The 12,607-nt window shown below is 42.1% G+C and overlaps 1 protein-coding gene across 1 annotated transcript in view; it reads right to left on the bottom strand.

Annotated features, from left to right (window-relative positions):
* The window catches only part of MTBP (MDM2 binding protein), a 34,301-nt gene that overhangs the window by 15,079 nt on the left and 6,615 nt on the right, over positions 1–12,607 (bottom strand). The window contains exons 8-14 of the mRNA XM_053395374.1: positions 11,984–12,124; positions 11,295–11,389; positions 10,352–10,424; positions 7,996–8,113; positions 7,237–7,410; positions 5,719–5,829; positions 3,124–3,282 (exon numbers count right to left, since the gene is read on the bottom strand). Coding sequence (XP_053251349.1) covers positions 3,124–3,282; positions 5,719–5,829; positions 7,237–7,410; positions 7,996–8,113; positions 10,352–10,424; positions 11,295–11,389; positions 11,984–12,124 — 871 coding nt within the window. The remainder of the gene's footprint in view (positions 1–3,123; positions 3,283–5,718; positions 5,830–7,236; positions 7,411–7,995; positions 8,114–10,351; positions 10,425–11,294; positions 11,390–11,983; positions 12,125–12,607) is intronic.

The following is a 12,607-nucleotide window of genomic DNA, read 5'->3' on the forward strand; positions in this document are numbered from 1 at the left end:
TATATGCGTGTAAAGTGCTGCTAAAAGTGGGATCCACCAATCTTTATTTGCTTTGATGGCATCAATGGATATAAGGTCATCACCGGGGGCCTTGCCTGCTTTAAATCGATCTATGAGAGTTTCAACTTCAGGGCATGTAACTGGGTCCCAATCGGGCAGTGCTTCCGGCTCCACCGTATCTCCGCAGGCATCATGGGCTGCATACAGATCGGCAAAGTATCTTTCCCAAGTGTCCGCTGAGATGTGGGGTTCTATTCTTGCAAGCAGCCTACCCAGGTATCTGGAAATTAACTGCCAAAAAGAGGCTGGATTTCTATTCTCTGCAGCTATCAAAAGGTTGTTCCAATTGTTTCTTTCTGCCTCGAGCTTCTTTTCCTTTAGTAGGACTTTGTAACTTCTCCTGAGGGTGATAAGGCGGTTATTTGGCATGGGGTCATTTGATGCTCTGTATGCCAACCATTCATTATACAGATGATTCTTGAAGTTTTTGCATTCCTCATCGAACCATTTTTTGTGGAAAAACTGTTTACCATGCTTTGTGGGGGACCGAGCTAATGTTGGTTTTAGAAGTTCTACTAAATCGTCATATATTGGTAGAGGCTCATCCGCCTGCATAAGGGAAGCCCTTTTTATTTGGAGCTGATCAGACCAGAGAAGTTCGTTCGACTGCTGGGCCGAGTGTTAGGATATTTCCGTTCCACCTTAAAAGGGAGCAGGATGTTTGTGTCACAGCCTGCGTATTTCCTGTCTCACAGGATGTTTATGTTGTCTGTTCCTTTCGCTTTCTGCTGTTTGCCTGAGCAGTCGGAGCAGACGGTCATGTCTTCTTTTGTTCTGACCAACGCTGAATAAACTGTAAATATGCTTTCCTGCTGTGCATCTTTTGCTGTGTGAATTCTGCTGAAAGAGTGTGCACAAGCCTGAGGCTTCGTGTCGCTAAATTGCTGATACTGCGTGACTACGGGAGGTCGATGGATCGTCCGGCACCGAGCTTGGGGGCTCAGATGGACTTTATCTCCCTGGCAGTATCCCAACACCGAGTTGGAGGTCCATTTAAGGGCTGTAGGTCTTATCTCCAGATGATCATTTGATAGGTGCACAAAGGAGTGCCTATCAAGTTCGTCAGCCAGAGTCAAGGAAATTTCTAGAGGGAAGTGATCACTCTCCAATCTTGTAGCCACCTTAAAGCTGGATATTTTTGGGGTAAGGCGGTTTAGTCATGCTGGCCACATGACCCGGAAGCTGTACGCCAGCTCCCTTGGCCAATAAAGAAAGATGAGCGCTGCAACCCCACAGTTGGCCACGACTGGACCTAACGGTCAGGGGTCCCTTTACCTTTACCTCGGATTACAGATGCTTCAGGTTACAGACGCTTCAGGTTTCAGACTCCTCTAATCTAGAAATAGTACCTCGGGTTAAGAACTTTGCTTCAGGGTGAGAACAGAAATCGCGCAGCGGCAGCAAGAGCTAAAGTGGTGCTTCAGGTTAAGAACAGTTTCAGGTTAAGAACGGACCTCTGGAATGAATTAAGTTCTTAACCCGAGGTACCACTGTACTTGAATGTCGATCTTAAGCTCTGCTCAACCGATTGGAATAATGGGATTCAAACAAACAAATAAATCAACCAAACACTACTTTTTTGGTGACTCATTAAAAAGGCACACTTTTTTTTCTTATGACTGTTCTGGAAGACTTGCATTTCACCTCTTTAAGCTGCTTGTTTTCCCCCACTCCCCGCTGTGTTTGTGTACTGTGTGTGCCCCATGAGTGTGTGCACATGCTGGCGCACAGCCCTCAAGAAAGGTGGTGAACCCTCAATGTGGCCTTCAAGGCGAGAGAAGTCAGCCACTGCATCCTATATCTCTGTGTTTCTAGTGCCAGATTAAGGCACACTTGTTCACCCAAGCTGTTGGAGGAATCTGATTTGATTGGTTAAGGCCTGCTGCTTTAATTCTGCTGGCATTGTACCAGGGCGTTGATGACCATTCCCTTTAACATTTTTAGTGGCTGTTACAGTGGTCATTTTAACTCTGTAATCCGTGTTTTATTGCTTTTAGGCTGTTTTACATGACACAATTGTAAACCACGCTAAGAGCTTGATTTGAAGGAGTGTGGTTCAAAAGTTGGATGAATGATAATATTCAAAAGCCAAGATACAAACAAACTTCTTTTACTCACTTCACTCCAGCCAAGCCAAGAAAGCTGCCTTTTACTGCAGCTTCCTGTTACATCTGAAGTAGGAAACTATGATTAGTGGCTTCTAAACAAGCCAGGATATTAAATCAGCTTAAATTTTTTTTTTTGGAAGTCAACTTTAAATCACGTCTTCACATTCTGGCTTGCTTAGTTCTCCAGTTTTTGCTGCTAACTTGTTTCCCTGCTCTTGCCAAGGGAGGAGCACACTCACTGATGTTCTTAAGGGAAAGAATGTCATGATTGATAGGTACAGTCGTACCTTGGTTTTCGGACAGCATAGTTCTTGAATGTTTTGGCTCCTGCAAACCTGGGAGTGATTGTTCCAGTTTGTGAACGTTCTTTAGGAACCTGAACATCCGACGGTGCTTCCGCAGCTTCTGATTGGCTGCAGGAGCTTCCTGTAGCCAATCAGAACATGTGCTTTGGTTTCCGAACATTCTGGAAGTCGAACGGACTTCCATTCGACTTCCAAGGTACGACTGTACACATATTGAGGAGGATGAGGATGATTTATTACCTGCCCTTCACCCTAAGGTCCCAGGGTGGGTTGCAACATTGAAACACAATACAGTGGTACCTTGGGTTAAGTACTTAATTCGTTCCGGAGGTCTGTTCTTAACTTGAAACTGTTCTTAACCTGAAGTACCACTTTAGCTAATGGGGCCTCCTGCTGCCGCTGCTGCACAATTTCTGTTCTCATCCTGAAGCAAAGTTCTTAACCTGAGGTAATATTTCTGGGTTAGCAGAGTCTGTAACCTGAAGCATATGTAACCTGAAGCGTATGTAACCCGAGGTACCACTGTATTAAAAACAGCTTAAAACAACCAACAATCACAGAAATCAGGCGGGTCCTAAAATATACACCTCAAGTATCAAAAGCCAGCATTTTCCCAAGTGATAATAACTATGCAACCAAATTATGCCTACCACAAGCTGTATCCTGGACTTTGGCTTTGACAGGTGCTACAGGACGATTTAGCTGGCTGGTGCTCCACAACTCCAAATAATGTTCTCTGGTACATGTCAGCAAGGTTTTCAGTTCATCGCTTGAAACCACCGGGAGCTGTCTGGCAGATTCCTGCCTTTCTGCAATAGAGAACACAAAAGCTCAGCTTCTCTTCTTCTTCTTTGCTTACTGACATGATACTCTCAACGCGAGGTATATAGTGATGTTAATCAATAACAATTTACTGAAGTAACAACATCACCTCTGACCGAATGTTGCTGCCAAGAAAAGAAAGAAAAGCAATCTGGAGGCAAATGTGAATCACCTTTACAAAAAGCTACCTAGGAAAAAATAAGCATTTGTTCCAGTAATCTCTTCTCATTTGCAACCAATAACAACAATAATTGTTTGTCGTTTCTAGCAGACAATTAATAATGCACTTTTCTCCAAGGTATTCTTTTAATTAAATAAAGTCTTCATGATTCACTGAACTAGATTAAGACAAGCAGTGATTCCGGTGCAGCATGGAAATCAGAAGGAACCAGTCAAGAACAAATTGTCAAGCAATATGGATAGAATTCCCATCTCTCGGTTGTCACAAACCTCAACAGTGTAATCTACATAATATGCAAACCGTTCACTAATTCAGCAAATGAGGCATATTAATTCATGAATTTTGTGTCTACTTCCAACAGTCGCCACATGAAGTATGGGAAGGAGTAGTGGGAAGTGTTTTTTTTTTTTTTAACCCGGCCATTTCCTAATGCCTAGCTATTTGCTCTGGGACGTGGGTGGCGCTGTGGGTTAAACCTCAGAGCCTCTTGTGCTTGCTGATCAGTAGGTTGGCAGTTCAAATCCCCGCAATGGGGTGAGCTCCCGTTGCTCTGTCCCTGCTCCTGCCAACCTAGCAGTTCGAAAGCACGTCAAAGTGCAAGTAGATAAATAGGTACTGCTCTGGCGGGAAGGTAAACGGCGTTTCCGTGCGCTGCTCTGGTTCGCCAGAAGCGGCTTAGTCATGCTGGCCACATGACCCAGAAGCTGTATACCGGCTCCCTCGGCCAATAAAGCGAGATGGGCGCCGCAACCCCAGAGTCGACCACGACTGGACCTAATGGTCAGGGGTCCCTTTACCTTTAGCTATTTGCTCTATCAATTCACCAAAGCATGCAGGAAACATAGCTGGCGGCTATAGTCTCCCCCTGCTTCTGCTGTTCCTGCAGTTGAAGGCTATGGGGCTGCTCCCCACATATGCTTAAAAAAGAGGTTGCAGGGGGTGCTCCTTTTTCCAAGGCCTCACCTGGAGCTTTTGTCAAATGGGTACTAAAAACGAAATATCCTCCCTTGGTGCTTAGCTTGTTGTTCAGAAGAAAATGGAAGGTGCTTTGAGTCAGCCGAAGGAAGATTCAGGCAGCATTTTTTATTTATTTAGAAATACCCACATTGATCTTAGTGGGGTTTCATCGGAACATACTCCCAAGTAAGCCTGTGTAGGATTGCAGCCTTAAAGCCAATCTTAACGAGGTTCACACAGATTGAGAAGAAAGCCAATGGTCCCAATGGGAGTGAATTTCAAGTGCAGCTGTAGAGAGGCATTTATTTCCTTGGCTGGAATTAATCCATGAGGTAGGGTGAAGAATGGCAGCTCTGCCTCCCCTAGTGTTCCCCCTCCCAGGAGGTGGGTGACAATCTGAAGTGAGCCTGTTCTGATCATTTACACTCCTCTCACTGTGTAGAGAGCCACTGTGTGGCTGGGGAAGCCCAGCCAGATGGGTGGGGTATAAATAATAAATTATGATGATTATTATTATTATAGAGCACTGGGTTCATGACTAGCCCTATTTTCTATTTGTTGCTTGCTTATTTGTAAATGTTTTTATTTAATCTTCATATTACGTTAGCTCCAGTAAGGAAGTGATTGTTTCAATAATATACAACAAACCACTTATCCTGGTCTTCCTACAGACTACTTATGCCCTGTTGAAACAACAAAATCTCTGCTGGGTATTTGGTTTTCGTTTTAAATTTTCATCGCACCCTCTGATTTATCTATCTGCCCCGCAAGCTGGCAAAGACTCCCCTGCCCTCAAAAAAACAAAACAGAAAATGGGATTTGAAGTACCGTATTTTTTGCTCTATAAGACTCACTTTTTCCCTCCTAAAAAGTAAGGGGAAATGTGTGTGCGTCTTATGGAGCGAATGCAGGCAGCGCAGCTATCCCAGAAGCCAGAACAGCAAGAGGGATTGCTGCTTTCACTGCGCAGCGATCCCTCTTGCTGTTCTGGCTTCTGAGATTCAGAGTATTTTTTTTCTTCTTTTCCTCCTCCAAAAACTAGGTGCGTCTTGTGGTCTGGTGCGTCTTATAGAGCAAAAAATACGGTAATTCGGGGGTGACGGGACCCATTATCCTAAGCATGGTTTGAGTTACCTGATGTGCAGTTGTAATTTTTCTTAATGACAACGCTTTTAAACAATATTTGAACTTACGAGCTTCTCCAGGGCTTATAAATGTAAATAGTGTCAAATTAAACTCCAAATTAAGATAAATGTGGTTTATATCAGTTCTCTCTGTTACTCACTCCGGCAGTGATTCAAAGCCAATGCTTGGGCACGAGCCAATTTCTTCTCTCTCTGTAAAATCTGTTCTCCGCAGAAATGTGGGAGAGATCTGATGAATTCTTCAAACAAACCTGTGTTGATAGGGAAGGGCAGGGAGAGATGAGAGGTGTTCTTAAAAAATGCTGATCAAATTAGAATCTTAGAATCACATGAGAATCATAGAATTGTAGAGCTGGAAGGGACACGAAGTGTCATCTAGTCCAACCACCTGCAATGCAGGAATCTCACCTAAAGCATTTTGGGCAGATAACCACCAAACCTTTGCTTTAAAAACCTCCAAGGAAGAAGAGTTCACAAACTCGAGGGAGTCCATTCCACTGTCAAACAGCTCTGACTGTCAGAAAGTTCTTCCTGATGTTTAGCCAGAATCTCTTTTCTTGCAATTTATCAATTGGTATGGGTCCTAGCCCCCAGAGCAGGAGAAAACAAGCTTGTTCCATATTCCATGTGGTAGCCCTTGAGATATTTGAAGATGGCTATTATATCTGCTCCCAGTCTCCTCTTTACCAGGCTAAGCATTACAGTGGTACCTCGAGTTACAGATGTTTCAGGTTACAGGCTCCGCTAACCCAGAAATAGTACCTCGGGTTAAGAACTTTGCTTCAGGATGAGAACAGAAATTGCGGTGCGGCGGGGGGCCCTATTAGCTAAAGTAGTACCTCAGGTTAAGAACAGTTTCAGGTTAAGAATGGACCTCTGGAATGAATTAAGTTCGCAACCAGAGGTACCACTGTATACTGAATTATGAAATCTAACAATGCGACTGACAATGCTTAACGAGATGCCTAATAAGTACTACTATTAACATTCAATGATGTATTTCTATATTCAGACTGATCCCTTTCTATACCAGAAAAAAAGTCCCCCCCAAAAAAAAATTGGGAATAAATATGAATGGGATGCTTATTAGCAGCTTTCCGAAACTGTTATGATTGGCCACCCTTGTCCACATGCTGTTTGGTCCATCAACAAACACGGAAAAAGTCACCAGTGTCCTGGCCAGCTCTAGCAACCCCCCTGCAATGTTCTAATTCAGAGACATATTTTCCTGGGAAATGCAATAAAAGAAAACAACTAACCCCATCTTTGACAACCTGGTGCCCTCTGTTTGTTTTGAACCACAACTCCCACCAGGAGGACTGCAGACTGGCAAAAGCTGCTCTAACCCGTGCAATTGTAATACATAGCAGTGTTTATAATAGCTATTCCAAGATTTGTCTCATCAAAGTCAGTGAGAAAACACTCAGGAGAACAAGCCTGTACACAGATCTCATTCCCCGACTGAAAGAACTAATAGGCAAGCTCACAGGCTTGATTAGTTCTTAGACGTTAGAATCGGTTAAAATGATTAATATCCTTATTATCTTGGATCTAAGACTCCAAACGTTGAATATATTTGATCTCTATTTTTAAAAAGAAATTGGTGCAGTCCACATCTTGTTCTACTTGGAAGGAAAGTAATGCGCCGTAATACTTACATGCTTCACTTTCTCCTGTCTTTGTGTTAAATTTTCCGGTTGTTTTTGCAAGAGTGAGTGATCCATTGATCTGACTGGCTGAATAGATCAATGTTGCTTTGCAACCTCCACAGCCGTTGCCTTGTACCAAGAAATAATAGTTGCACGTTTCTCCTTTCAGTTCAACTTCTGGAACTAATTAGAACACAAGAAGTTGTGCAACTAAAGACTTCAGACCTTACTAAAGTAAACAGTAATTTGTTCAATAAACACATACAGAAAATCTAGAATAAATCTTAATAAGTGACAGATTTAGGATAGCCAGGGTTCCTCTAATAAGAGAAGTAAATACACTTGAACTTTCGTTAATTAAAAAAAAAAACCCACATACAATTTCTTCATAAATTTAAAGAAAACCTGATAAATTATTCAGATTAATATATTTAGGCTGCAACGTTATATCCACTGGCTAGGAAGCAAGCCCACTGAATACACTGGGGATTACTTCTGAGTAAACACATATAAGGTTATGTTATTAGGTCATCCTAGTATGTGAGCTCTTATTTGTATACTTAAGGAAATAGAAGCATTTCTTTTTTATACTGGCTTAAAAAAAAAGCTTCAAAAGAGGTATTATTTTTATGCAAGGTTCATAAACAATCAGTAAATATCTACCAAGAGTTTCAAGAGAAAAAAGAGCAATTGGGGGCAGGGGTAATTGAAAAAATGGGCCAGCAGAACAGGGAAAGAGTGCAAATGTAGTAATGAAAGACAACGTACCATTAATGAGCCTGGGTTTCTGGGCTATATATTCCTTCCATTTTTTTGAGCTCAGCTGCGCGGGTAAAGGAACCAACATGCTGCTTACTCTGCAAGGCAATAAAAATAAGGCTCCTACCTGCAGAAAAAGCATATGTACACTTTTCCATTACCAAATAAACATCATAGGAGAAAGATTTTTAAAGGGTCAGGTAGTATGATCTTTCAAAGGACAGTTGAAACGATGACAAAAGAACGCTGCTCTACCTCAAAAATGGGGGACGGAAACCCCATGGCTTCTCCAGTCACAAAAAAGCAACTTCACTAATCCCTTCCTCCTGCATTAGGGGGGTCATGCAAACAGGTCACTTGTGTGAACATTTATCTGCACATGTAAGATGGCTGCAATAATGCTTTACATGTTCTGAATCAAGTGAATGCAACAACATCCAGACCAATAAATCTGCTTGATTCTTTTTTCCCCTTTTTTAAAAATCTATCTTTAGTAATTTAAAACAAATACATTTATGAAAAACAGACGTACATACAAGTAAACAAACATACAATCAAACAAACAAATAACAGAAAAACAAAACAAACCACCACACTATAAGATCATCATATATATTCCTGGTATTGAACACAATTATAAAATTTATAGAAAAGAAATTTAAAACCAACTTCCAATTAATCTCACTGTAATTTGTCTATCCATTACTTTATACTGCAGTCACATATTTCTTATATAATTTCTTTTCACCTCCCTACAAACTTACCGCAGATTCAGCGTATTAGGCGACTGGACGTATTAGACGCCCCCCCCCCTAAATTGGCAGCTACAATTTGAGGGTTCGTCTTATAAGCCCAGTCTTATATGCTGGGCAGCAGCTGTGGGCGGCGGGCTCCGCTCCACGCCCAGCAGCTTTCTGCCAGCATGGAGCCCACTGCCTGCCACCCATACCCGGCGTATAAGACGACCCCCGACTTTTTAACCTCTTTTCCGGGGTTAAAAAGTCATCTTATACGCCGGAATCTATGGTATATTTATACAATACAGAGGCCAACCAAAACAAAAAGTATATAAGGATTGGAGAATCTTTAAAGAATATTTAGAAAACTATAGAATAAAAGGAAACATCTTGGCAGAATTAGACTGATCCCTGTATTGTATAAATGTGCTTGATTCTTGTTGCAAACTGCAGCCTCACTTTAGGGCAGATATTCCCCTCTATTTTGGATATGGAAGATACTGAACTTTTATGCCCATTTCTCTTTATTCCATACATTTACAACCCTAGGCATATGGCTCGTATTTTAGAAACGATGTGCACTTTCCAGTAAAAACACTAAATTACTGTTGAGTATTATTTGAGCGAGCCTAAAGGAGATATGGGCTCATGCACACTCTCTCTCTCTCTCGCTTCTGCTATAGCGGTGAGAAGTGGGGAAGCTTTCACTTTCACTTTTAAACTAAACCAGAGCAACCCGTTCTAACTTAATTCATGGAAACCATGGTTAAACGATGGTTCGTTTAACCATGCCAGGATCAAACCATGATTTGTGAGCTTTGGCTTGCTGACAATAGTTTAGAGTTACATTCATTAAATCAATGCTTCTCAACCTTGAGTGGCAAAACTGTTGTTGGACTACAACTCCCATTATCTCTGTCCACTGGTACTGCTAGCTAGGGATCATGGGTTCTGTAGTCCAGCTGGAGACCAAAGGCTGAGAAACACTGCATTAAATATATAATTTATACTTAGAAGGTTTGCGAATAGTCCTCAGATACTACTGTGCTACAAAGCAAAGCATTTTCTACCTTTCCAAGAAACTCTCTATCCCAAATGGAAACTATGCTTATTTGTATTTAAGCTAATGTGCTCATTACTCATATTTACCTGAGAAATAAGGTGACACACCAGAGACCAGCATACATATAAAACTTAACATTATACAGTGGTACCTCTGGTTACGTACTTAATTCGTTCTGGAGGTCCGTTCTTAACCTGAAACTGTTCTTAACCTGAGGTACCACTTTAGCTAATGAGGCCTCCTGCTGCCGCCATGCTGCCAGAGCACGATTTCTGTTCTCATCCTGAAGCCAAGTTCTTAACCCGAGGAATTAATTCTGGGTTAGAGGAGTCTGTAACCTGAAGCGTATGTAACCTGAAGTGTATATAACCCGAGGTACCACTGTACTTGATTTTCCCAAGAGACCAATCCTTTTTTTCTTTAAAAAAATGTTTAGGGGTACTGGTACTCTTATTTTCCTACTCATATTGAAATACTGCCCCTCAGTGAGGCCAAACTTAGATTTACAAAATGTTTAGGGGTATGCGTCCCCCCCAGAAAAAAAGCACTGCAAGAGACAAGATACCTTTCCACGCAGAGAAGAAATCTGATTCCAAAATAGCAGAGATTTCTCCTCAACATCAGTTCTTGCCAAGCTCCTAACCAGAGAGTTAAAGAACCATTTTGTCAGGTGCTGGTGTGGTTGCTCGAGAGCAAACAGGCAAGACTCCAATCTGTCTTTTCCAGGCTTTATTATCTGTACAAACCATTTTACAGTGCAGAGCGTCGCAAGTCCATGTCTGCTCAGTCGCTAGCAGAATCTGGGAGTGGGTGGTCCTTATCCCTTCCCCAGCATAACAGCCGTGTGACCCCCAACCTTCTCCTCCCCTCTCTGCGCCGAAGACTACTGTGCAGAATGGGCACTGGCAAAGGGGGCTTGCCTCCCCTCCGGTTTGCTCAGGCTCGGTGTTGAGGCTCTCCCTAGCATCTTCTGATCCCAGCACCCCCTCCCCACTGGAGGTGGGGATTCCCTCCTTGCCAGAGGAAGAACTGTTTCACAAGATCTTCGGAGGCTCCCTGTAACACACCTGCCCTTCCACCTCTCGCCTCTGAGCTGATGGCAGTTCCCTGACACATTTCTTCACAGAACCACAGAGTTGGAAGGGACCAACGAGGGTCTTCTCCTCCAACTCCCTGCAATGCCCAACGTGTGGCTCGCACCCACCACCGTGAGATTCAAGGGTCTCATGCTCTACATCAGTGGTGCCCAAACTTTTTTCAAAGAGGGCCAGATTTGAGGAAGTAAAGGGCCGTGGAGGCCAACCAAAGTTGTTAACCTTTTTTTTAAGGATTGAAGTTGTTGAGGTTTTTTTAGGATTTTACACCAGGAAATAAACTGCCACAGGGGCCGAATTAAACCAATTGGCGGGCAGGATTAGCCCCCCCCCCAACAGACTTTGGACATGCCTGCTCTACAAGCACTCAAAGCATCTAAATCGCGCGAAATGAGTCTGGTAACAAAAGGATACAGCTCAAACTGAAGACCCGACACTAAAGATGAAGGCAGATGTGACAGCATCACTATCTGTACGAATTTCAAGGCAGGGCAATAATAATGGAAAACCTAAGAAGAAATTAAGATGAAAGGGTTATCAGGTAAACACATATACCACGAATACCTCTAAATGAGATAATTTTATATGTTTATGGCCAGAATATTTTTTTAAAAACCGCACACAGAGGTTTCTACACTTCCTTTTCTCTTGCACAGTCAAAAAGCCCCCATAGTTAAAATACCCTCTGAAACGGCCAAGTCACAAGGTAATGGAAAGGAAAATCAACCACGATGAGCACAACCTAGGCTCAACTGAATTCTTGACCAAAAATAATCATTTTTTTTTATCCCCAACAGCAGCCACGCTTTAAACACATGTTGCTACATTTACTTGCATTTCTCTTCCCTACTTTTTGTCTTTCCCTTCTGCTTTTGTTGTTTTCATGTGATTAGGCAAGTGTGATCCTTTCCCCCCTTTTCAGCACAGAGAGAACCTGCAGCCATATTTTCAAATATTCTCTTTCATTTTTGCCTGTGAATGTTTTCCAGTCTCCTTAAAACAAATCTTCAATTTTACCGCATGCCTATTGCCTAGATTTAGCCACTATTGATTCCTAAAGAGGAGAGGTGCAGTTTCAAAGACACGTAAAACACAGGCTTTACCTCCGACAAACAAGCATTAGTATTCTGCCTACGTCCAGTTTCATCGGCAGTAAAGTAAGAATTTAAAGTAGAGGTGCCGAGCTGCCTTCCTGATGCGGTGCCTTTTATACAGAAGTCTGGAAAAGTAATTTCAGATCCAAACTGAAGAAAACAGAAAAAGAAAAATGTAAGCGCAAAAAAATCTATAGTAGGAGTTGCATTTATTTCTTTTTAAATTAGTCAAAAACACTTAAGGTGAAAAAAGAAAACACAACGAATGGAATTAAAAACAATGCATTACTAGGTTTTTTCAATTTTTTAAAAAAACACTTTCAAAAGCTTTTTCCTTGCTTGTGTGCTCAGATAAGCTGGTCCCACCTACATCCCCTGCCCTTCTTTCTGGGGAAGGAAGTGGACAGCAGAGAGTCCAGATCTGAATGCTAATAATAATAATAATAATAATAATAATAATAATAATAACAATAATAATAATAATATATTATTTCTACCCCACCCATCTGGCTGGGCTTCCCAGCCACTCTGGGCAGCTTTCATCAGAACATTAAAAACAGAATAAAACTTCAAGCATTAAAAACCTCCCTAAACAGGGCTGCCTTCAGGTGTCTTCTAAAAGTCAGATAGTTG

The sequence above is a fragment of the Podarcis raffonei genome, chromosome 7 (assembly GCF_027172205.1).
Source record: "Podarcis raffonei isolate rPodRaf1 chromosome 7, rPodRaf1.pri, whole genome shotgun sequence".
In the NCBI taxonomy this organism is placed as follows: Eukaryota; Metazoa; Chordata; class Lepidosauria; order Squamata; family Lacertidae; genus Podarcis; species Podarcis raffonei.